The sequence below is a fragment of the Mastigoproctus giganteus genome, chromosome 12, assembly GCF_048544385.1.
Source record: "Mastigoproctus giganteus isolate SK-2022 chromosome 12, ASM4854438v1, whole genome shotgun sequence".
NCBI lineage: Eukaryota > Metazoa > Arthropoda > Arachnida > Uropygi > Thelyphonidae > Mastigoproctus > Mastigoproctus giganteus.
Window position 1 is genome coordinate 32,797,231 of NC_143586.1, and position 26,761 is coordinate 32,823,991.

Below are 26,761 nucleotides of genomic sequence, written 5' to 3' on the forward strand. Positions count from 1 at the left end.
TGAAGTGTTTAAGGCTTTCAATGGATTGAGCAAGCTCAAAGCTGATGGAATCTTGCTCAGATCCCATCGAGCTCACCAATGTTGAATGGGATCTGAGCTCTCTTGCCCCGACTATGCACATTAGGGGGCATAAATTCAAAATTGAGAAAGGATGGTTGCAGAATAGATGTGCAGATGTTTACCTTTAGCCAGCAGGTGGTTGATTGCTGAAACAAATGTCCGTCTGTTGTTGTGGAAGTGGATTGCTTAAATAAATTCAAGGAAGAACTAGCCAGACTATTGGAGAAAATAGATAGGTGAAATAGGAAAGGTTTTTTTTGCATGTTGTATAAGCTTGCTTTCTTGCATAATTTGCCAATACTGATACTAATACTAATCTTGTTGCTGCTCTTTGTACCCATTCTAAAATTATTCCTAAAATCAGTCTTCCAGACTTGTATGCAGTATTCAAGATGTAGCCTAACCATTGCCTCATACAATAGGATAATCACTGCCTTACCCCTGCTGACAAATTTCCTATGTACCACAGACAATACCCCATGAGCTACTGGCCACCTGTCCATACTGCTCAGAGAACTTTATATCTGACTGCACAATTACCGCAGCTATTTTTCATTCTCCACTGCCCTGAGTGTGGTACCACATAGCTAATTTTTTAATCTGAGATTACTGCTCGGCATAGGATTTATGAAATACCTTACATTTGTTAATATTAAACTTCAGATGCCACTTTTCAGCCCATTTGCCTAATTTATCTAGATCTTGTTGAAGTAGCATATCCTGTTTACTGTGATTAACTACCCTGGCAACCTTTGTATCATCTTCAAACTTAGACATTAAGACTGATATGCCTTCATCAGTATCATTAATAAATATAGAAAACAACAGTTCGCTCAGTACTGGACCCTGGGGGACTCCACTAATAATGCTAGCGAAAGAAGAGCAGTGCCCATTGATAACCACTCTCTGCCTTCTCCCACTCAACATTCCTTTATCCATAGCAGCAACTTACCCTTAATGCCACACTGCTCCAATTTGTATAGCAGTCTTTTATGTGCAACAGTATCTAAAGCTTTAGTGAAATCTAAATATATGATGTCAAAATAATTTTTTTCATCGAGTTCCTTTGTCATAGTATCCAATTAGATGAGTCAGACTGGACTGCCCCTTAACAAATCCATGATGTGACTGCAGTATAACTGCATTCTTGTCTAGATTATCCCATAGTGTTCACTGGAACAGAAGTCAAACTGAGAGGTCTGTACTTACTCAAAGGGGAATCAAAGGGAATCTCCCTTTGATTCCCCTTTGTGAATTGGAGATACATTTGCACATCTCCAGTCAATTGGGACCTCCCTTGAATCCAGGGATGCTCTCATAATCATGGCTAAAGGTTTGCTGCCTCCTTTAATATAATTGGATAAATCCCATCCACACCAGGTGCCTTTTTTATGTTTAGCTTTAACAGTTTCTCCTCCACTTTCCCCTCAGTAATCATCTCATCCCCATCCCAAAAAAAATTTCACATGTGTGAATGTAGATCCAAAATACCCATTCAGTTTGTCCTCAACCTGATCAGGATGATCAACATTTAAATCATTCATAACTAGTGGACCGATGTGATTCAACCCCTTCCTTCTATTGTTTGCATAAGTAGAGACGTCATTCGATGCTTTTCTTTGCATTCTTTCTCAGACTTCATGCAATCTACCTTTGCTTGCTTAACCTCCTTTGTATCCTGATTGCAGACTAGTTTATATCTGCTGTAGGCATCTGTATTACATAATAATTTATATACATTCCATGCATTTTTCTTCACTGCTACATGTTTCATCAGTTCATCTTACATTCATTCAGCTATATCTCTTGAACTGAATCTCTTAGTTGGCATAAAAATCCTAGTAGCTACTACAATAATATCCTTGAATGTTAGCCATTTAGAATTTGCTGTTGGACCCCCTCCCCCATCATTAGTTGTTCCACACTGCAGAGAATTTAAAAACTGAGACTCTGTAGCCGCCTGTTGAAAAAGGCCTTTGACAGTAGTTACAAATTTTAGGTAAATTCCACATTGATACATTATGATCACTGCCGTGTAGTAGTTTACAGACTGGTTTAAGTCTGTCAGCCGTTACTAGAAAGTATATAGTGATATGCACCCCGTAGCTCAAGACCCCTTTTTTGGAAAGTTAAAATTTTCACTTTATAAGCCATTCTGAGTTACTGGCCCAGTCCGTATGTCAGTACAGTTGCTCATTATACTCATCACATTCACTAAGCCTATAGCACACTTTACCTTCATTTTTGTTTTCATTTTTTGTGCTACTTAACTAAGTCGTGTTTGTTCTTTCTGTACAAACCCTTTCTGCACCTTTTTAATTGTTCACCCTTGAGAACGACTTCCCTGGATCTTTTCTATTTTGCAGTTCTGCTCCACTTCTGTTTTAAACTGCCTTGTCCCCCTACTAATATTCCTCCCTCAAAACCACCCTTATCCTAACTTTCCTATTTTACATTGACCTAACCCTGCTCAGGCTTATTTACCTTTCCTTCTCCCCTTTACCCTCAACCAGTGGGAAGTTTCCCCCTGCTATGTTCAGGTTCCTCTGATTCCCCCCCCTGCCAACAAGGACTCAGACGTTACACAGTTTTCCATTCTAGGGCTTGAATTACCCACCTATTATTCCACCCCGATCTGTTGCCCCTTCTCTCCCGGTGGGTGCCTTTGCCTTATATCTGCCTCTGTCTCATTCATCTGTCTCTCCCAACACCAATTCTAATTCCCTCTACTCTCTGCAACAAAATTTTTTAAAATTTAATATTTTCTTTCTATTTAATTTTTTTTTTTTTATTTATTTATTTTTTTTGGTAGATGTCACCCATTCACCACTTACTGATCTTTCCCTCTCCCCATCTTCTTCCTCCCAGCCCTCTCCTTCAACAAAAATTCTATATTTCTTGGCTGGCCCAGCCTTGCTGAGGCAAGCTCTGTAAGCCTCTCATAGATATTGTGTACAGTGTACAGCTTGGGTCTGTGTCTGTAGGATAGAGGCCGGGAGGTTGCTTTCCAGATGATTGCAACCTCCCAGTAACTGAGAGACTGGTTACTCAACGTGAACGTATACCCCACACATGACATATACACACACACACACACACTGACTGGCTTTACAGAGGCTGTGTCAACACCAAGAATCATGTGGAGTTGGGGGGGTGGCCTTATGGTGCTTCCTAGACAGGTACATGTTATACATGATCCTTTCTGTACACATAGTACTCTCCATATTCAAATCCTGAATGCCTTGTGTCTTAGTGACACCATGTTTCTGATATCCCTACAATGTCTGCATTTGATGATTTGATCAGTACTTCAAATTCATCAAATTTATTTACTGTGCTCCGCATTTGTGTACATGTATACTTGCAACTGTTTTTACTCTTTGTAACTCTAACACAGCCTATGTATTTACTTGTTTCATGGGAACATTCAGCAGGTCTTGAAATCCCTGACACCTTGCTTTTCAGGCTTCTGCATGCTCTAATAGGAGCAGTGCAAGAATCACTTTCACCTCTGTGAAATATATATACAGTAAACCCTTGCTAATCCAATTACAGTTAATCAGGATCGAAATATGAAAAATTCTGTTCACAGTTGAGTACTTTGAAAGATACACGGGATTTAGGAAGGCAGATGAGTAACTCTGACTGCACAAAGAGAGAGAGACAGAACATACATTACATTGTCTTCCATATTGTTCGATATCATTGTTGACTCTGAGTAGGATGGATGTTATTGCTTATATCACTTCATTTGTGTACTTCTTTATATGTATATACATATGTAAACATATTTTATATAATTATGAGTTATAAAGAATTAAAAAGTGAAATAAAAAGAAAACACTACTTTTAACTATCATTAACAAGCTTAAGGTGATAGAACAATTTAAATGGTGTTCCCGGAAAAAAAAATTGCTGAAGAATTTGGTATTGGCCAACAGGCTGTGTCAGATATTAAAAAACAAAAAGAATCTGTAAAGACATTTCCTTTAAAATTCTATGTGTGGAGTGATAAAAGCAGTTATCAAATAGACAGACATCAAAAAAGCCAAAAGAAGTGTTGCTGAAGAAGCTGTATTTAAGTGGTCCTATTATTCTATCACAGTAACGATCAAGTGGCGTTGGCGTGCATTGCCAGCGCCACCTGATAAATATATAAAAAGACAAAAGACAATACATTTACCCATCTATCGATGGATAAATGTATTTTCTTTTTATAGGTTTTAAATAAAGGCTCTACAGTGATATATTTTTTATTTATTTTCATCAGCACTATCATTAAATTTTCCATTTATTTGTGTTCTAAGTTTTTTTGTCTTTTAGGGCTACCTTTTGCTTCACTAATCTGGATTATCACTTAATCCAGATTACCTCCCCCCCCCAATTACTCCGGATTAGCGAGGGTTTACTGTATATGTCTCTCTCTCGGCTGGCAATTTTCCTACACACCTAACAATGCCTTGATAGCATCTGTAAATATTCTTGTACCCCTTCCATTTAAGTGTATTCCGTCCCTATAGAACAGTCTCTCCTGTTAATGAGCACAGACCATAACATGAAAAATTCTACCCTGTGAGTCTTGCATAGTCTCTCTCCAGTGCTAACTTCATTGACAAGGCTCTCATCATATACTTCCTCCTATCGTATCTGGGTAGATTGCAGATACTTTGTTTCATGACTATTTTTCAACTTGCTCTATACTTGTTAATTAAATTCTCAGGTCTTCTACTCTTAATATTATTAATGCTGATGTGTACAATAACATCACCTTTTGTGGCCTAAAAAGATGATAGCTGCTTTACAACATCATCTACTTTAGCTTCTGGCAGGGCACCGCGAGCCTATGTGCCGCCAGTAAGCGAAATCAAATTTGCCGCCCAAAAATATTTCGATTAAAAAATAAAATAAGGCGCAAATAATAATTATTAATTTATTGAAAAAGAAAAGAATTACAACATATCTCACATTTATAATGTAATGAAACAACAAACAAAAATAACAAAATCATTCTGAAATTCTTGAAATAAACTTTAAATTCTAAATCACACTAATCGTATTCTATCCCTAAAATAAAAGGAAAATTATAATGTTAAAAAATTATACAAATTTATGTTTCCTTGCTTTAAGAGATGAGAATTTATTAATTATTTCATTTATGTTTATATTTTCCAAATGATCATTTTCTATTGAAATTATTGCCAAATTAGAAAGTCATTGTTGAGACATTGTCGATCATAAATAATTTTTGATGAATTTTAATTTTGAAAAACTCCATTCACCTCAGGAAACCGAAACTGGTGAAGTCAGAAAAATTGGCATTAGCATTAGTAGTGGCATATGAGGAAAGAAAGCAAGCTTATACAGCATCAGCAAAAAAAAAAAAAAAAAAAAAGGAAAAAACCCCATTTCTCATTCACTTCTCCATCCGCAAAAATTCAAAGAAGAACTTTTGTCCAGTTCTTCTTTGAATTTATTTAAGCAATCAACTTCCACAACAATAGATGGAAGTTTGTTCCAGCATCCAACTACCCGCTGGCTAAAGCAAATTTCCGCACATCTATTCTACAACTGTTTTTCCTCAATTTCAATTTGTGTACCCTCAAGTTCATAATCTGAGCAAGAGGAAGAATCTCATCCGAACTGACCCTGCTTAACCCATTCAAGGCCTTATACACCTCAATCAGATCATCTCATAGGTGTCTACTCTCCAGATGCTGCAATTTGCAGAACAAACTTTTCTTTGTAAGAGAACCCCTTTGTTCTCTCATCTGCAACTGCTATATTTGGAAAAGTATCTTTGAAATTGTTTTTAAAAATACATTGGTGTTCAAAGAAAGTGCATCACCTAGGAATTTCACATTTCTAACCCTTTTTTGTGATGGCATCATAAATATAAATAAATGATATTTATTAATAGTTAAGGCAAAGCTAAGTAATATTTGACAGGTGCTCTCAAAATATTCCAAAATGAGCTTTTGCAACCTTTATACAACAGTTTTGGTAAACACGACAATTATGGCCGAAATGTTATCAGAAGCCCCCAGTTTGCTTCAGTTTATCATTTTAAATGGAAAACAAAATGAAAAGTTCACCAGGTGCAAACTAATATTTAGTTGAACTGCCTCTGACCCTGATGACAACAGCACACTGTTGAGGCATTGAGATCAATTTCTGAAGGTAATCAACTGATAGTTTGTGGTTCCAAACATGAATTATGAAATTTACAAAGGGTTTTGGTTTCTTTCTGGCAACTGCAGATTCCACACGATGCAAACAATTCTGTATAGGATTCAGGTCTGGGCTGTTTCCTGCCAGCTAAGAGTTGTAATGGACGACCGTTCTTCCAACCATTTTTACACCTGTAACAAATGTAAACACTTTACTGTCGAACCTCTAATGCAGAAATGAAGCTAAAGTAACTACAGAAGTGCCTACTTCGCCCGATGACAAGGAGCAGAGTCATCCTGAAAGATGCAGTTACTTGGCAGGTTGAAATGGTCTCTAATGGTTGGCAGCAATTTGCCTTCCAATATAGCTAGGTATCCATTGGAATTTACGTAACCTTTTATAAACTGCAGGTGACCTACTCCGCAATACGAAATGCACCCCCATATCATTTGGCTGGTAGGGAATTTCACTGTAGACACCATATAGTCTGGATGGTATTCTTCACCACATCTGCGGTGAATCGTTTGTTTCCCATCAGAGCCATGCAGGTTGAATTTCTTCTCATCTGAGAAAATAACTGACTTCCACCGCTCGAGGGTCCATTTGACATGCTCCTTACACCAAATTAATCGAGTCTTTTTAATTTTTTGTGTGAGGAGGGGCTTCTTCTTAGGGCAAGTCCATTTTTGAAGAGGCATCTTCTGACTGTTACTGCACTTGCTACCACTCCTGTATGTTCTTCCCATTCTCTTTTCAGCTCAGACGAAGAAGCTTTACGGTTTTAAGGCATAAGTGCTTCAAAACGCGGTCCTTTTGGCATAGAGACTCGTTTGGGTCCGGTTCCTTTTTTCCTATCAGCAGAACCAGTATTCTTGAGTTTGGAAAGAAATCTACTCTTTGTCGACTGATTACAAGACACTCTATAAGCATATGACAGGAAGAACATCCTTCCTCGCGTAAAGCAACAATAGCACTCTTTCTTTGTGGCATCAACTCTCCATCCTGACACAAGCAAGGAATGACTGCAACTCTTGCAGAGCGTGCTTATATAGCTGAAAGTAACAGCTGATGCAATGTTACATCATCAGCTATGCATGTCACTCCTATGTGATGCAATCTGTAAGAAATATTGCCATATACTTACGTTATTCGGACGAAAATTACAATTTTAAGGGTGATGCACTTTCTTTGAACACCAGTGTATATTGTAACTTCAGATGTAGTAATATTGTCTTTAATATAATTTTGAAGTACTCTTAAGTTTTTCAATAATGCTAAACCATCAGTATCAGACTCATTACGACCAGACTTAATATGTAAATCTTTGCAAAGATTTTATAAATCGTTATATGACCATTTTTTTAAATTCAGAAATATTATAAAATATTTTAAATATTTCTATATGTTCTTTCCTGTTTCTAAATCTTTCAGTTAACAAGAAAATTATGTCCATAATTTGAAAGAAAAAATTAATTTTGAAATTTGTTTAATTTTGAAATTTTGAAAAAAATTAATAATTGAAATGACATTTTTTCAATCTTTTCTGTACAGTGCTTACTTCTGGAAACTAAGCAGCAATGCCAATGATAGTAGCCATATTATTAGCTGAATTGGAAATTTTTTGCAATGCTTCCTCTGTTCTATTTTCTTGAAAAAATTCCTTGATTTCCCATTGGTAGGGATGTAAGGCAAGGATGTTCCATGTCCCCCCATACTATTTGATTCATATGCAGAAGCACTGATGAAAGAATTCAAAGAAGAGCTTTAAAGAGGTGAAAGTTGGAGGGGAGAAGATAAAGACAATAAGATTTGCAGATGACTAGATATTGATTACTAATAATGAAGAATTACAGAGCTCCTTGGACATCTTGAACAGCACAATAAAGGAGTAAAATATGAAGATTAACAGCAATAAAACCAAGGTAATATTAATTTCAAAGAGGCCAGGAAGAAGAATCAATGTAACATTAGATGGAATAATATTGGACCAGGTTGACAGATACAGGTACTTGGGAAACTTAATGACAGAAAATGGAAAAATCCTGGAAGAAATAAAAACAAGAATTGCAATGGGCAAAGAGGCATTTAGTAATAGAAAAGAACTATTGAGAAGAAATTTCATGAAGGAATTAAAAAAGCAAATGGTGAAAACATTAATATGAACTGTTGTACTATATGGCTCTGAAACATGGACACTGGGAAAGAGGAGATTAGAAGCTTTCGAGATGTGGGTGTGGAGGAGAATGGAAAAGGTGAAATGGATGGACAGAGTGAGTAATGAGATTTTGAGGAAAGTAGAAGAGAGAATGTTAGTAAATAATTAAGGAGACAAAATAACTTTATAGGACATGTATTGAGAAGAGAAAGCATGTAGAGGAAAGGGAATGAGAAGTAGATGTATGGGAAGAAAACCGTTGGGAGAAGGAGAATTGGAATGATGGATTGGATGATAAGAGGAAATTATACAGGAATTAAAAGCATAGCACAAGATAGAGATAGCACAAGCATGGAGCCCTGAAATAGCCTGAAGGCAGAGAACTTTTGAAGAAAAAGAGATTTTATAACTGCAAAATATAAATATGAAACAGAGATCCAGATAAGCATCCTAATGTGTCTGCAATTTCATGTACTGTATTTATTTCAAATGAATTACTTTACTGCCGTGTTGAAAGTCACGTTGATCATCTGATTGTATAAAACCAATCAGATTACCAGCACGACTTCTGGGTATGTGGGATAGGCAGTTGGTTAGGTTTTAAGAGTAACACTAAATTGCAGATTGGTAATCCATTTAGCTTTTAGTTCGTGCTTAGCAGCAGAACTAATTGACTCATTTGCCTGAAGGGCAGAGGTGCGAATAATGCACTCCCAGTAAAGTCTATTGGAATGAGCAGCAGCCTGGAAAGCAAGATGCAGGATATTTCAGACTGCTGGGAATCATTGCGGTACAAGTAAACACATGGGTTGTGTTAGGGTAGCTAAGAATAGGAACAGGTGCATGTATACTTGCATGTACACCAATGCTAGGAGTTTGGTAAATAAATTTGAGGTATTGCTCAAAACATCAAAGGCAGATATTGTTGGGATATCAGAGACGTGGTGTCACACAGATATAAGGAATGCAGAACTGGAATTTGGGGAGTACAATGTGTATAGGAAGGGAGGAGGGGGTTATGCTATTAGTTAAGAAACACATAAAATCCAAGGAAATGAAGCCAGTCGACATCGCTGGACAGTTCAGTGTCGAGTCAGTTTGGTGTGACATAAGCATTGGGAGATCAAAATTGAGAGTAGGAGTGTGCTATAGGCCTAATGACTCTGATGAGTATAATAAGAAACTGTACAGGGAAATAGAGTGGGCCAGTAAATCAGAGAGTCTTATAATGGGAGATTTTAATTTCCCAGATATTGACTGGAATTTGCAGGTTGGTCACTCATACACTAACAAGGCTTTTGTGGATTTATTGGATGATTGTTTTCTACATCAGCATGTTCCGGAGGCAACTAGAGGGAGTAATACTCTTGATCTGATTATCAGTAGTGATTCTTCATGCATTAAGAATCTGCAGATAAAGGAACCACTAGGTGACAGTGATCACAGTGTGCTGAAGTGGGATTTACTCAGAGGTAACTACCATCAGGGGTAAAGGGAAGAGTTTTTGCTTTCGTAAAGGCGACTACGATGGTCTGAGACAGTATTTAAATTCTGTAGTGGGACCAACTGATGATGTTACCAACAGCAAATTCAAAATGGGAAGCACTCAAAGAACTTATCTTGGAAGCTACTAGGCAACTAAGAAATATTGTTCAAGGTTTAGGCCTAAATGGATGTCAGATGAACTAATGAGACATATGGCAGAGAAGAAAAATGCATGGGATACATATAAATTAATGGGTGACATGGAAGCCTATGATAGATATAAGCTGGTCTGTAACCAAGTCACAAAGGAGATTAGGCAGGCAAAGGCAGATTATGAGAAATCCTTGGCAAAGTATGCAAAGAAAAACAGAAAAGCGTTCTTCACCTATGTAAAGTCTAGAAGGAAGGGGATGAATCAGATTGGTCCACTGGATATTGATGGTTCAACAGTTGAGGATCCTGCTCAGGTGGCTAACAAACTAATCAAGTATTTTGCATCTACATTTACACATGAGGAGTTATTCAGGAAGGGGAATGCCAGAGGTGAAGTAAACTCTGGCAGTGAGCTAGATGATTTTATAATAACTGAGAGGAAAGTGGAGGAGAAATTGTTGAGGATAAATATAAAAAAGGCACCCGGGGTGGATAGGATCTATCCAGTTATATTAAAGGAGACAGCAAAGGAAGTAAGCAAACCCTTAGCCATAATTATGAGAGGTTCTTTGGACTCAGGGGAAGTACCCATAGACTGGAGATGTCTCCATAGACTGGAACTGCCCATAAGGGAGGTACCCATAGACTGGAACTGCTACCCGTAAGCAACGTTACAGGTAGGCATCCCAGGAGGGTGCCACAAGCGGGTAGGCATCCCAGAAGCCAGGGCCGCCTACCCACTTGCGGCGGCCCTGGCTTCTGGTAGACCTGCCCTGGTTCTGTGCCACTTGTTTTTTTGCACAAAATACAGAAAACTAAAATTGAGAATTTAGTAAAATCACTACTCGTTATCTTTTAAGCATTGTGTATTCTATTTTTGGCTATGACAAAGTGATTAGCTCAATGTGGGTACTAAAGTTTAACCTCCCCCTCCCCACCCAACTCTAGGTGGTAGATGACTTTCATCAACCGGTGAAACACCACCACTTTGCTTATTGGAGGCTTGAAGTGGTGAAACCCATGTTTAGTCTCTAGAGCAAAGTTTCCGGCATCCCCCTCCCCCCATACTTCTCCTTCAACCCATGCACGGTACTTACTGTACTGTACTATAGGTTTTGATACCTTTCGTGTTTGGGGTTTTCATAAAAAAAAAAAAAAAAAACACCCTATTTAGTATTAAGGTTGCACTGTATTGCAATTTCAATAAAATAATAAAATTAACTATCTGTATTCATATTCCTCTTTTTATATGATTTAGCAATTTTAATGAACTAATAAATATTTTTCTCAGTTGACTTTTTTTTTTTTTTTAAATAGCATCATGATAAGACTTCTAAGTGCAACGTTGGTTGTGATTGGCACTGTTGGCCACATTAATCCCCATGTTCAACCAGGTAATGTTTTTCACCAACCAAATGAACCACAGGGATATCATTCACATCAGAGAGATCCTCAAGCAAATCCACCTCATAATTTTCAAGTGAATCAGCAGAATACACAAATATATGGAAGCCCTATGCCATTAAACACACAAGAAGATAGCTCTCAGGGAAATCTTCTTAGGGATAAAGCTCATATTCAAGATAAAGAGTAAGATATATTTACTTATTTTTATACTTTTGTGTCTAGAATGATTTATAATAAAAGAAAAATATAATCAAATTTGATGGGGTTTTTTTTTTTTTTTTTTTGTTTCAGTGGTTGCATACTTTTAAGTATACATGTCCTTACATATTGTATTATATATATACATTAAAAAAATTTTTAAATTATACACTCTACTCCACATTATGCAGTTTTAAATGATTTATTGAGTCCTTGAAGTAGAAATAGACAAAATATATTCTGCAAAAAAGGATAGGTGGAATAGGACCAGGGACAAAAGTTAATGATGTTGTAGAGCAGATATCTTCTTTTAAGGACACAAAAAGTGATATTTTCGTACAAGTTGGTATTTGTACAAGTTGATATTTCTGTTAAAATATAGCTGTGACTTTCCTGTCCATCCTTGAAGCCTGTCCAAGTCGTCGTGAAGGAGTGCCACTTGTTGCTGATCATTAATCACTCTCCTGATCTTTACATCATCTGCAAATTTTGACATCTTGCCCATTACCCCTTTGTCAGTATCATTTATTGACAAAGGGATAGAGACAAATTTTAAATAAAGACAAATTAGATACGAAGAGAAGAAAAAAAATGTGTATGATAGACCAAACATAACAATGTGCTAAATGTCAATAACTATAAAGTTATTGACATTTAGCACATTAAAGTTTATTGTCTAAAAATTCTTTGCATTCAATTTTATTATTTTTTTCATGTTCATGTCTTAATACCATCTAAATTAATGTTTATTGCCAATGATTGAATAAATTTGCTTGTTTAAATTATTTTATGAACTAGAACTTTAAAATATTTACTTATCATTGTATTCTGTAACTCACAATTTCCACTAATTCAGGCTATCCTTTCTTCCATTAGCCTACATTACTGAGATTATATTGTAATCTCATCCATATTACTAAAATTTTACTGTTATCTCAGAAGCTTTTCTGTGGACCTTAGTCCACTTAGTATAATTTTTATATTTTTCTGGAAAATGCTGTTACCAAATGCCCTTTCTCAGACCATAAAATCAGTTTAGAACAGAACAATATGCATATGTATATTGTTATTCCAAGAGCTATTATTATGTAAAAATTAAAACAGAGACTCTCAACCTTTCTTAAATTATGTCTGTAGCTTTTCTTCTTTTTTTTTTTTTTTAAACTTTGTTGCTCGCAGCTAGATATGTATTAGTTTATTGAAGTTTAAAAAGAGTAACCAAAAATGGCTTTTCTTGAAACATGAGTTACGGTTGGATAGGTGAAGGTTAAAACAATGTTTCATGGCAATTTTGATCCCATGCACTAGGATGTAAATTAAGGGCAGAATTTCTTTCTGTCTCATTGAAATGTGTGAGTTGGCTTTGCTTGTAACTATTGTTAATATTTATCTGAATATTAACAATAGTTATAAATTTTGATTTTGACTTTTCATTAACCTTTCATAATTTTGACATTTCAAAAGTTATTTTGACTTTAAACATATAATGCAAATACTTAAAGATAACCAATCCAAATCACTTGTTGTTGTTGTTATTTGGTTTTTAGGAGCATTAGCAACTAAGGCCATATTGTTCCTGTATATGCGGTGGTCATTCCCTGACCTTTCCGCATCCTCCATATTTGGTGGTGACGGGCTCAAACCCCGGTCTAATCTACGCACTGCTGCTCCTTTCCACCTGGCTACGGAGGCACCCCAAATCACTTGTATTCTTCTAATTAATTACTTAATTGAATTTTATTACTTGGATTTTCATCATTGTTACTTGACTATTAATTGGTGATATAATTATATAAATTAATTAATATTTTTCTTAAGACACATCAAGGAACATCTTGATGGCGTTGTAGATCAGCCAGACTTGTCCAAGATGTCTGAAGAAGAGCTTCAGTTTCATTATTTTAAGCTGCATGACAGTGATAATAATAACAAATTAGATGGCTGTGAACTAATCAAGTCTCTTATTCATTGGCACAGTGAGTGAAAGTTTCTTTGAATTGTAATGATTTATATCAGATAATTAAAAGATTTGTACATTTTTGTTTTCAGTTAGTAATGTCTTTGTTTTATTTTAAGATTTTAGGAAAAATAAAATGCAAAGTGTTTCAAAAGTATGTGCAAAAATTTTGGGACATATTCTAGGATTCAAAATACGAAAAAAGGTCATATAAATGAGTGCCCAAAAACACTTTATTTCAGAGTTATTATTTTGAACTTTCAAAAAGACGTACAAAAAGTAAAGACCCTTAATTTTTAAAGTTCATATACTAATTCTACAATAATTGTTCAGAGGTGTTCTTGCTCTTGAACGTACACCTCATATTCTGAAATTAGGGACTGCAGAATATGCTTATACATGTTCAAGCTGGAACAATCTGCTCCTGCTGTGTTCAGACTGTTCAACTGCACATTCTGTTTGCTGCTACACTTCTGCAATATTCATACACTAAGCTCTTTAAATGATTCGCAGGAAGTAGTCAAGGGGAGGGTGTCCATTAGGTAACTATGTTGACCAAAAATAGTCCTCCCCCCCCTTTAATGCTACCTAAATGGGATACATTATTTTAACAATATTTTTGAAAGATATTTTGCTGGGACTGATTGTAGATATTCCTGTCAATACAAGGTGTGATATGTTTCATGCACAATGGCACTGCCAACCATTCTGGTCAACAAGCAAGGAGCTCATTGACCAGAATGGTTGGCAGTGCCATTGTGCATGAAACATATCACACCTTGTATTGACAGGAATATCTACAATCAGTCCCAGCAAAATATCTTTCAAAAATATTGTTAAGTTTCACTGGTCATTTGCCATGGAAGAATATACCGATTAGCCAAAATATTATGACCATCTACCTAATGTGATGTTGGTCCTCCACGTGCAGCCAAAACAGCTCGTACCCGGCGAGGTATGAATGCTACAAGATTTCTAAATGTGTCTTGTGGTATCTGGTACCAACACATAACCAGCAGATCCTTTAACTCCTGTAAGGTCCATGGTTGAGATGCCACAGATCAGAGTTGCTGTTCCAACACAAACCACAGACACTTGATGGGATTGATGTCTGGAGAATTTGGAGGCCAGGACAATACCTGGAAGTCTTCCTCATGTTCTGCGAACAAGTCTCGAACAATCTGGGCGGTGTGGCATGGTGCATTATCCTGCTGAAAGACAGCACCGCCAAAGGAGAAGACCATTGCCACGAAAGGGTGTACCTATCAGCAATGATGTTTAGGTAGGTAGTAGATGTCAGAGTGCCCGGCACATGGATCACTGGACCCAGGGTATCCCATCAGAACAACCAAAGCATGACAGTGCCGCCATCGGCTTGTATCTGTCCCACAGTGTATCCAGGTGCCATCACTTCCCCAAGTAAATGATGCACACATACCCGGCCATCCACATGGCAACAGGAAACATGATTCATTGGACCAGACAACCTTCTTCCAATCACTCAAGGTCCAGTTTTGATGCTTGCGTGCCCATTGTAGGCGCTGTTGCCGGTGAACTGTGGTTAGCATGGGCACTCAGAGTGGCCTGCGGCTACGCAGCCCCATTTTCAACAACGTTCTATGTACTGTGTGTTGTTACACATTACTCCCATCATCAACATTCCAATTACTGGCTAGTTGCACCACAGTCGCTCTTCTGCTGCCACATACCATCCAGCAGAGCCTTCATTCACCTCAAGCATTGATGAGCCGTGGTCACCCAACACCTCGCCAGCAGTTTGTGGGTTTTCCCTCCATGGACCACTTTCGGTAAGTACTAACCACAGCTGACTGAGCATCCCACCAGCCGTGCCGTTTTGGATATGCTCTGACCCAGTCATCTGGCCATTACAATTTGGCCTCTGTCAAACTCGCTCAAGTCCGCTGCCTTTCCCATCTGAAGAACAAGAGTAACACTGATTAACAGAGCTCAGTATCAGGTGTTTTTTATTCTGTATCCCGACCCGTGCACATGCCATAGTTCACCTGCAGTTGCTTCAATTTGCATTATGACTCGTTGGTCATAATGTTTTGGCTCATTGGTGTATACAGCCCAATTAACTGATTAGCAATACTGCACTAGACATTGCGGTTGTTGCTTGCTGTAGTGGTTCACTCAGTGCTTGTTTGCTGTAGTGCTCTGTATTTTTTGGTGCTCACCTCCAAAATTACACTCTGTTTACCTGGTAGAGTACTATTCACTCCAAAATGCCTTGGGAGTAGTAGGTGTTTGGGTGCCTGAGACATCCCATTGAAAACAATTTTTAATGCTATTTAATTCAATTTTCCAATCAAATGCAATTGCAGTTTGCCTTTAAAGGGGTGTTCTTTGATTTAAATTTACTTTTTAACTGATGCTTGTAATTGATGAGAAAACAACTGAATTGCTAGCCAAACTGCAATTTCTGCAAAGCATTTCCAATTTATGACAAGGAGAAATCTTGAAAGTTGTCTGTTTATTGCCCCAAAAGGTATTTTCATGTCCGTTGGTAATTTTCATCTCTGTGTTAATTTCCTATAGCTATTTGTATTGCTTGATTTTCCTCAAATTTTCTTTGTCCACATCAGTAAAACACTATGGGCATTGAATGTTATAGGTGGAAAATATGTCAAAGTAGTCTTTGCATCATTTTTTTTTTTTTGCATATTATAAAAATGTATGCTTTATACATCATCCTGCCAGGCTGTGTTATTGAAAAGGGAATGCCCACTCTGAATTTCTAATTATCCGAAGTTTATTAAGGTGACATGACATAACATGGCCTCGACATTGTCCCTCTTCCTGCATATACACAGTACTCTTACTCCCTCCAGTCACTATCTGGCAGAGTAGAGGCAGCGAGATTACACACTAGCTGACCTGGAAGTCACCTATAAAGTTACCAATAAGTTCAGTCTGATGGACCATCTAGCAGCTAGCCTGCAAACACTGTTTTAGAGCTGTATCCTCGAAATGTAAGGAAGATTGGGTCTTGCCATGATGCCCATCATAATATCTAAAGACATCAATCATACTGCATGATCGAAGAGGTGGGGGATTGCCAGAGTTTTGTTCTGGAGACCAAATGTGGGTTTCACCACTTCATACCTATTCTCCAGGGCCTGGAGCCATTCCAGCACCGACACAATTAGACGTAACGAGATCTCCCGTGTGAAGGCGGACCTAACCAGATGCGGTTATCCATCCCATGTACTAAACAGATGCCTGTTACAGGCAGAAGAACTTACATCCAACCCAAGACCTCCGAAGCAAGTCGGCATATCGTCCGCCTACATTCCGTACTATCCAGGAGTGTCAGGACGTATCTCGAAGGTCCTTAGAAGTTACAACATCAAATGTGTGCAATTACCCGGTAGGAACCTACATTCACTTGTCTCCAGCGTGAAGACCCCTGTCACACCTGTCTTACGCAGCAATGTAGTGTACCGTATCACCTGTAGGGCCTGTAACAGTTGCTACATAGGTGAGACATCGAGACATCTCCAGGATCGCCTCACGGAACACGACAGAGCAATCCGGCTTGCCGAAACTGACCAGTCCGCGGTCGCAGAACATTTTTGGGCTACCAACCACGATCTTGACCCCAAGCGCGACTTTGAGATAGTGGACCACGCACGACACTTTCGCCACCGCCTATGGCTAGAGTCACTAAACATAATAAACAATCCTAAGGCATTAAATCGCCAGAAAGGCATGCGTCTACATCCCATCCTAGAAACAACCGTTTTATTGATGGATGATCACTGGCGTAAAGCAGCACACGTCCGTGCTACAACAATGACGCATGATTAACGTGCCACATTTGCTTGTAATGTATTCAAATTTTATATTAACTTATCAATTGATAAAGGGACACGCGTTCCGAAAGCTACTGGTCTTTGTACTTTTATTTTATTTTATTTTATTTGTACTTTATTTGTTAATAAATAACTGGGTATAACTGTATATATCTGTATTTGAACTATGGACCCCAGTACTCCAGGCCCATTCATTACTAAAATAATACAGTAATCTTAGGCAGGCATTGTCTGCCTAAGAATTTTGCACGGAAATATTTTTTCCGTGCAAAAATTGTGTATATGATATCCTTGCTAATTAAAGATGGCATGGTTTCTCCTTTAACCCTAACACACATAGCAGGGGTCGCCAACTTAATTTGTGATGTGATCTACTTTTTTTCTTCAAAACATGCCGTGATCTACCATCTCAAGATGTGCAATTTCATTGCATATGGTTGAAAAAGTTAATCGACACATACTGAAAAAAGTTGTTTATAAATTTTAAAATTAAATACAATTCAGAATTCTTATTTTAAATTCATATGTATTTAAATTTTTTAATTTATGTGAAGTTTGTGTCAATGTCATCTGCCAAGCTTTCAAAGTCAGGGATATGCTGTGATAAGGCCAACCGTAGTCTTCTGTATGCAAGTCCATAAGAGTAGAGCGATTCGTCATCTTTGTTTGTTTCAAATACGAAAAGGCCGATTCACATAGATATGTGGAACCAAAACAGGAATTTAAAAGTTCACTGCATTTTTTTACATTTGGGTACTTTTCTCGGCAAACATATTTCCAAAAGTCTTTTTCTGATGATCTGGCTTTTAGAAAGATATTATTTCACAATGTAATAATTTCATTTTCAAGTAATATTTTCTCCATGTGAAAAATCTCAGCGATTTTTTTCTGAAATTTGTTTTGTATCTAAGTCGACATTAAATGGATAAGAAATATAATGAACAATGTCTTCAATTGTTTTAAAATCATTGAATCTGGTTTCAAAATTATCCACAACTTTCTCAATTTCAAAAACATATTTATCACTATTAAATTCAAAAACAGGATATTTTTGCTAATGATCTTGCATTTTTGCAAAATGATTGAATTTTTTTTCTTTAAGATCCTTAGCCATTGCCAAAAATTGATATTTATTAGAAATACTACTAATCGTGTCACCCACATTTTTATTTTTACCTTGCAATTCCAAATTCAAATCACTTAATTTACTGGTAAAATCTGCCAAAATAGCCAGATCACACAACCACTCTGTATCTTGTAGCTGCTGATAATCATCTCCCCCTTTGATTAACAAATTTTTTAATTTCATTCAGCAAATTTTGAAATCTCTGTAGAAACTTACTCTGACTCAGCCACCTCCACATCTGCGTGTAATATCAGATCTGGTTCATTTTCATCGAGTTGCATTTTGAAAAGTCTCCTTTGAAGAGATTGTCCTCTGATGGAATTCACGATTTTGAAAGCTATGTTCATAATACTTTTAGTATTTAATCTTTAGCTGGCTAACGCTTGTTGGTGGATGATAGTGGTAACTCAAAAAATCTGGGAATTCGTCAACCTTTTGGCACAATGCGATGAATCCGTTAAGATGCCCCATCGTTGCTTTAGCTCCAACTGTTGTTATTGATATGAGCTTAAATAGTAGTAATTTAATTTTTTCAGTAAAGTTTTTGAATGTGTTAAATATATCAAGACCTCTAGTTCTTTCTTTTAATGAAATCATACCCAGCAGTTCTTCTCTAGTGGCAGAATCATTGAAAACCATACAAACAAAAATGAGCAATTTAGCTGTATCACTGACGTCTATAGATTCATCCAGTTGTAAAGAAGAGGACACACAACTAGCAATATGAGAACACAATTTCGCTCACATTTTTACTTATTTTTTTGGTGCATCACATCACAGTATTTTGAGATAATTGCAGATCTTGAAGAGCACTTTTAATTTCGTTTTTGTTCTTAAAATTTTCAAAAAGAGCATTAGCATTAGCAAGGGCACATGATGCAAGAAAGCAAGCTTATATAGCATCAGCCAAAAAAAAAAAAAAACAACACACACACACCCTTCTCATTTCACCCATCAACTCGCTCCAAGTGTTTGTCTAGTTCTGCCTTGAATCTGTTTAAGCTATCAACTTCTACAACGACAGATGGAAGTTTATTCCAGCAATCAACCACTCGCTGGCTAAAGGAAAACTTCCGCACTTCTGTCCTCAAACTGTCTTTCCTCAATTTGAATTTATGCCCTCTCAGGTGATTATTCTGAGCAACAGGAAGAATCACATGAGCATTGAGCATGCTAAAACCATTCAAGGCTTCATACATCTCTATCAGATCACCTTGCCGGTACCTAGTCTCCAGACACTGTAATTTGCAAAACTTAAGCCTTTCTTCGTAAGAGCAACCCTTTGTTCCATTCACGAATCTTGTTGCCCTTCCAACAGCTCGTTCCAACATCTCTACATCCTTCTTAAAATGAGGCTTCGAAATCTGTATGCAGTACTCAAGGTGTGGATTGACCATTGCCTTATACAAGGGGACAATCACCTCTTTATCCCTGCTAGAAAAATTCCTGTATATCATTGATAAGACACCATGAGCTACTCTTGCAGACCATCTGCACTGCTCAGAAAAATTCATATCTGCCTGCACAATTACCCCCAGGTCCTTTTCACTCTCTACCACTGTCAGTGTAGTACCACACAGTTGATACGTTACTCTGGGGTTACTGCTTCCCATATGCAGTACTTTACATTTGTCAATGTTAAACTTCAGTTGCCACCTCTCAGCCCATCTGCTCAACTTTTCTAGATCCTGTTGCAGCAGCGTACTGTCATTAATATCATTAAAACCCTGCCGACCTTCATATCGTCTGCAAACATGGACATTAAGCCTGATATACCATCATCAATATTAACGAATACAGAGAATCTGTTATTTCTAAAAATGCATCTTTGATGAATTGAAAATCAGAAAATGGTTTCTTTTTTTTGCAAGAAGATGACTCACTTTTAATGATGCTATAGTTACTGCTTTAGATTGTAAATTAGGTATCACGAAGAAATATTGTTGTGCGAATAATCTGGATTTAAGTCTTAATTTATTTTTTCTAGATGGTAAAAATGGTTTCTTAGCCCACTCCATGGTAAATACCATTCGGAAAATCCGAATGGTATTTACCATGGAGTGGGCTAAATTTCCTTTTTTTTGAGTATAGCCATGGAAGCATTGCAAATCAAACAACAACATTTTTCTTTTATCATTAAAAAAAAATCATTCTAGTTCCCACTCTTGATGAAAATATGTTTTGCTCTTTTTTGTAGTATTCATTTTAAATCAAAGGGTATTAAATTGTCCAGTTATTAATATTAAGTAAGCTAAATAAGAATTCTACACATACTCCCTACAACGTAACTGTGTGAATTTTCACTAGATAAGCCTAGCGGCTGCATGGCAACAATAGTAGTCATGTAGTTCAACGGATTTTAATAAGTGTATGCAGTGGGGCACATATAATAACAACATTCAGATTTTGACTAATCTATTTTTTATATACATTTTAAATTCGTCATGATCAACTTGTTGGCCGCCCCTGACATATAGCATCAAATAATATGTTGCCTTTCAATTTCAACTGTCAGTACATTGACGAAGTGCACCACAGTGAAATTATCTCTCTATAAGCAACATTCTTTACCTGATAAAATCTACCTTTAGTCCTTTTCTTATCTTCCTTTCGAGAATTTTCATTTCTAGTACTTAAATTAATTAATTAAAAGGCACTTGCCTTTTTCTCATAAGCAGTCTTAAATTGGAACACATTCCAGTAGTTATCTGTTGGAAGAAATTTTTTTTTTTGTTTGCAGTTTGAATCATTATTAAATTGCTATTTTTTTGAAAGCCTTAGTTTTTTCTCCATGAAAAAATGGATGACTAGTCTTATGACAAATAAAGAAACCAACACAAAAAATGACAATAAAATGGCTGTCAAAAATCTTTATTACTCATTACTCATCCAAACTTTACAACATTCTTTGATATGACTAAGCTTATGAAAGCATTTTGCTTGAGATATTTGTTACTGCTTTAATTAAAGTCACTTTCAGTTGTGGAACTGTTCTGTGAATCTATAAATTCTTCACTTTAAGTATCCCCACAAACAAAAATCCATTGGTCTTAGGCCTGGCAAAAGTAACGTAAAATTATCTTTTCAGGAAACTGTTCAGTTAAGATCTCTTTGATTTATTGGCCAATATATAATGGAGCAATATCTTGTTATCCCAGTAGGTTTTACCTGAGTGGTATTGTGCTGAGTGGATACTGAGTTGATAACCTGTGGTATTGTGCTGGCTTGGATAGTACATGTTTTCATCCTTGTGATGTTCATTCTTCAAAAAAAGTATTGACTATGGATGAAATGGGTATGCCCATTTCATCCATAGTCAATATTTTTTTTGAAGTACATGCTATCCTTACAAATAAAGAAACATACAATTTTGCTTTCTAAACTTTTATTTTTTCCATTTATAGCTAATACTCATTGAAATTCTAACAGGCTACAATTGTTATTCAGATCACTGACATTAAGCCTTTTTCTATGTCTGTCTTTTTCCTCACTGACACAAGCGCCATGAAGAAAAATACAGACATAGAAAAAGGCTTAATCTATAAATCTGTGAATCTCTGCCTCGTGCATGTTACTAGGCATGAATCACGAGTGACATAGGACAAGCCTATTGTTAAGAGTGAGCTGTTGTACAGATTGCTTGAACTGTTACCACTTAGTTATGCAATATTTTTAAATTCATCTAACCAACAGATAAGTATGATAATGTACAAAATTTAAGCATAACAAACTTTATATTTAACTATTGACAATAAATTTAGGCCTAAAATGTGCTCCTTGCATTGCCTAGAGAAAATTCTGTCGACATACATCAATCTAAATATTTTACAAGGTAAACCTTCTACAACATCACTGATCCAGTAGACTTTAAATCAAATTATATTTTTATTTTTTAAAAATATTATGAAGCAATCATTATTTTCCTTGAAACAAATATCATTCCTGAAAATTACCATTCTGATTTCTTGTAGTTTCACATAAAGTTTCTCTTTCACAAATAATTTTCAGCAGCTTTTTATTAGTTGCTTTAGATTTTAAACAGAACAGTAGATTTTAAACAGAAGTTCATTATGTAATTAACTTCTGTAATTACTACTAAATTTGTGCAAATCTTTGTTTTAAGGTTTTAACTTGAATTCAGATCATTTATATTCATACAAACAGCATTGTCTCAGAAAAGAAAGACTCCTTATTTGTATATTTATAGCTTATTGAAAGACATGATTGAATGTTTTATAGTGTGATTAGATAGTTCCCTTTTTATTTCTTTCTCAGTTCCTTTTAATTTCTTTTTCACATCAACAACTGATGTGATTTATAGCAGAAGGCATGGTGTGGGATTCTGTCTTGCTATCAAAATTTTCTGAATGTTTTTAAGTGGATCCAAATATATAAATGTATTTACACAAAGCAATACTGTTTTGTTTTCTAGTGGAAGAAAGCAGCCAAACTGACACCAGAGGACAAGGAGGTGCTCATAAATTGTTTTCAGATAATGAACTGGCAGTTATGATTGATCCAATTTTAGACATGGATGATAGAAACAAAGATGGATTCATTGATTATCCAGAGTTTGTAGCTGCACAGCAATCCAGAGGATTTTAAGTCACCAGAGTTGATTTTTAAAACTTTAATCGTATGCTTCTCATTCAGTGACTGTGGTTTTATATAAGATTTAGTGTAGGAGCACTTTATTACTTATTCATTCATAATACAAGTGTATATTTTATAAAGGAGTGAAATTATTTCTTATAGAAAAATTAAGTTTTAGCATGAACATATTTGAAAAATACTTCTTAAATTCCCATTCTCAAAATGTTTTTAAGATTAGAGTAACGTACTTTTACTAATATTTTGTAAAGAAATTTTGATTTTAAATTTGCAACTCAGTTGTTATGTTGTCTAATAAGTGGTTATCAAATTATCAGAGGGATATTAATTGAGGGAATATATAAAAAAATATACAGCAGGTCAAGTCATATTGTGAATATCGGAAAATAATTTTAAAAACGTATATTTACATTAAAAGATCTTATTTGAGTACTTAATTTAATTACTGTACTTTGCTACTTGTATTGTGGTCAAAATTATATTAATTCAAAACATTAGAAAATGCAAACACAGTCATAGAAGCATTATAATCACCCTGAAAGTGCAGGATTACACCAAAAACAGGCCTCAGCATGGGATAAATATTTTCAAAGATTGAAGGTCAAGGAAGGGACTGGGATTTTGTGTGGTGCTCTTGAATATAGGTGCATCAATTAAAATGAAATCTGCAAGCTCAAACAATGACTTAAATTATAATTATACTGTATTCTTATATCTATAACACACATATATAGCATTAGCAGTGGCAAATGATGCAAGAAAGCAAACTTATACGGCATCAGACAAAAAAAAAAAAAAACCACAACACCTCCCAGTTCACCTATTCATTCCCTCCAATAGTGTGTCTAGTTCTTCCTTGAATTTATTTAAACTAGACAACAGCAGATGAAAGTTTGTTCTAACAATGAATGGTTGGTTGATTTTTTGTTCCAACACCCATTGGCTATGGCTAAAGGCAAACTTCTGCACATCTATTCTGCAACCGTCCTTCCTCAATTTGAATTTGTGCCCCTTGTGTGTGTGTGGTCTGAGCAGGTTGTTTTTAATTTTTAAGTTGACGTTATTGATTAAGTTTGTATTGGTGGCAGGATGGGATGTATGTAAGTTAAAAGATTTCATTTCCGCTCTATCAAAATTTTATTCAAGAGATTGTAAAAATGTATTGAAATGTATTGCCACCTTAAAAACATAACTCATTATGCTAAAGTTTAATTATATTGTGGGTTTTATTAAAAAAAAAGGGGCAATTCTGTTCTGCACAATATAGTACAGTACAGTAGAGCTGAACTTAGTTATGACTTCAGTTTAAGCGACATTTTTGATTATAACATAATTCAATTCGTTGATTCCCACATAAGAAATATTATTTCGCTTTGATTACTGTGACATATATGAATATATGTATGCAACTTGTCTTTGAGCTTTGCAACTCAAGTGGTACTGTGGTTTGCGACTTCAGCAATTGTGAATGAATTTTCATTGAAATCTTTTTTTTTTTTAATGAGGATTAAATGAGGGTTTCTTTGTTAGAAAGCTGAAAATTGTAAATTGATGTTTACAAATGGCAACCTAAAATAAGCAGTTTTTTTTTTTTATTATTTTTTATTTATTTTCAGTGATTTTTATTTAAGGCAGCTAATAGCTTTACTGAAGAAACTTGGAACTGGAAAGACTTGAGTTCTCTCGCTATTTAGTAGTGATTCGCATAATCGATCATTTCATTTGATATGTTGAAATCTCTTGATTACTACTCATTTGATTATGCCCGTCACTGCTCTAACTTGCCTGTGAACAATCATAGCCAGTTGCAGGACATGCCAACAAACTTCTGTCTGTACATAAATCAATTAGAACAGCACAAACATCCTAAGCAGCTGTACAGCACTCTTTTTTTTTTTTTTCCTAAGTAGAAAGTGATAGTGGAAGAGACAAGAGCTTTTATAGCCCTAAGGTGAACACTCCAACTGTACTTCCATGAAACTAGTAATGGGTAAAACTAGTTAAAAGTTAACATATAATAGCAGTAAGTTTTGTGATAAAATAATCCAACTCTGAAGATAAAATAATTTATGTGTGTAACCATGATGACAGAATATAAAACTTGGTAAATAGCAGAGTGCTTGATATCTTGAATGTAGACATACTAAACCAAAAGTTGGTCTGGTATGTCTACATTCAAGATACATAAATATCTGTATACATAAATGGTGACCAGAGTAGTACATCTCAAAAGATATTGAAAAAAATCTTCCAAGACCTTATCAGCTTAACTTGTTAAGGCCGCAGCTTGCATTTTTACACATTTTTTACCAAGCATGAATTGATAGTTATGATTGGGTTCTTTCCTGGGATTTGTTTTGTAGTTTCTTTGCATTTGAGTTTCAGATTTGGTCTGAATAAATCATTCATCACATTAAACCTCATCCTGTGGCCATATAATCTCTACTAATTGTTATATCAATAAAATTTTGAGTTTCCCTAAATTAAACTGTACTGCTCTATTTATTTAATTTTCTATTCGATTTGTGATGCCAATTTGTGATCATTGTTATAATTAGTGTATTGATGTATTTCTTACATTCCAGTGACAGTGATGTAACCAAAGTAAAGGAGTTGTGTATAAGTTTCAGACCTGAACTTAGTCATTCAGTATATTAATAATAGATAAGTTATTTTAATTATAAAAAATACATATTTCTTATAATGAATACTTTTGTGATGTTTTATATTTACATGTCTCAATTTGTTTTACCAAGTGACTTGCATATATTTTATTTTTCTCTGTTGTAAAATTCTGCAGTGTTGCAATCATATCACAGAATTCTCTAATTTATAAACCGGAAAGTTTTTTATTAGTCTCTTAAATCTATGAATTATAAATTTTATGCACCAAAAGTATAAAATTATTTTAAAGGGATATGCTTTCTTTCAGTGCTGCACTATGCATCTAGCATACACTTTTCTAAATGCTTTTCTTTTCTTTTATTTTCTTTTATTTTCCATCTTAATTTAAAAGTTGTAAATATTTGAAAGATTTATTGCTTGTACATATTATTTTATGGTATTTTTGTGAGAAATAAAATTATTTCATTAATTTTAAAAATTCAAGAATATTGACGTAAAAATGATGAAGATGAAGCCTGTGAACAAAATGATTTTTTTATACTTTGATGTGATAATGATTATACCACAAATAAAGATGAGATCACTATAAATATTTCTGACTAGTACTGAATAGGTATTAATGTAAGCGGATTGTCATTCTGTTTATCACATTCCATAATAACCGTAATTTAAAATTTATCACTCAAGAATACATTTCTTGGTGGTTCTTTATATTTATTGAATCCTAAAAAAATTTAAAACAGATCAACAACATTAATCTATTTAACTAAGTATGAGCCATTATTTTAGATAAGGTGGAGAAATTCAGCTGTAACTTTTTTTTTTGCCAGCATTTTCCATTATAAAAATGCATAGGTGATCAAAGAAGAATCCGAATGACACCATTTGTACTGAAACTTGATATTTCATGTTATTTCAGTCCACTGTTCATTTGACTTAAATAGTAAGACTTGAGACTAGTAACTTTTAGTAGCTGTCTT

General features: G+C 35.5%; 1 protein-coding gene across 2 annotated transcripts in view; it reads left to right on the forward strand.

Moving 5' to 3' along the window:
• LOC150076862 (multiple coagulation factor deficiency protein 2 homolog) overlaps window positions 1–23,467 on the forward strand; it is a 73,323-nt gene extending 49,856 nt beyond the window's left edge. The window contains exons 2-4 of one of the 2 annotated variants that reach the window (XM_090386929.1): window positions 11,339–11,611; window positions 13,445–13,602; window positions 22,978–23,467. In XM_090386929.1, the coding sequence (XP_090243055.1) occupies window positions 11,343–11,611; window positions 13,445–13,602; window positions 22,978–23,150 (600 nt within the window). In that variant the 5' untranslated portion in view covers window positions 11,339–11,342 and the 3' untranslated portion in view covers window positions 23,151–23,467. The remainder of the gene's footprint in view (window positions 1–11,338; window positions 11,612–13,444; window positions 13,603–22,977) is intronic. The other variant, XM_090386928.1, reaches the window with a different exon arrangement.
• The last annotated feature ends 3,294 nt before the right edge of the window (window positions 23,468–26,761 follow it).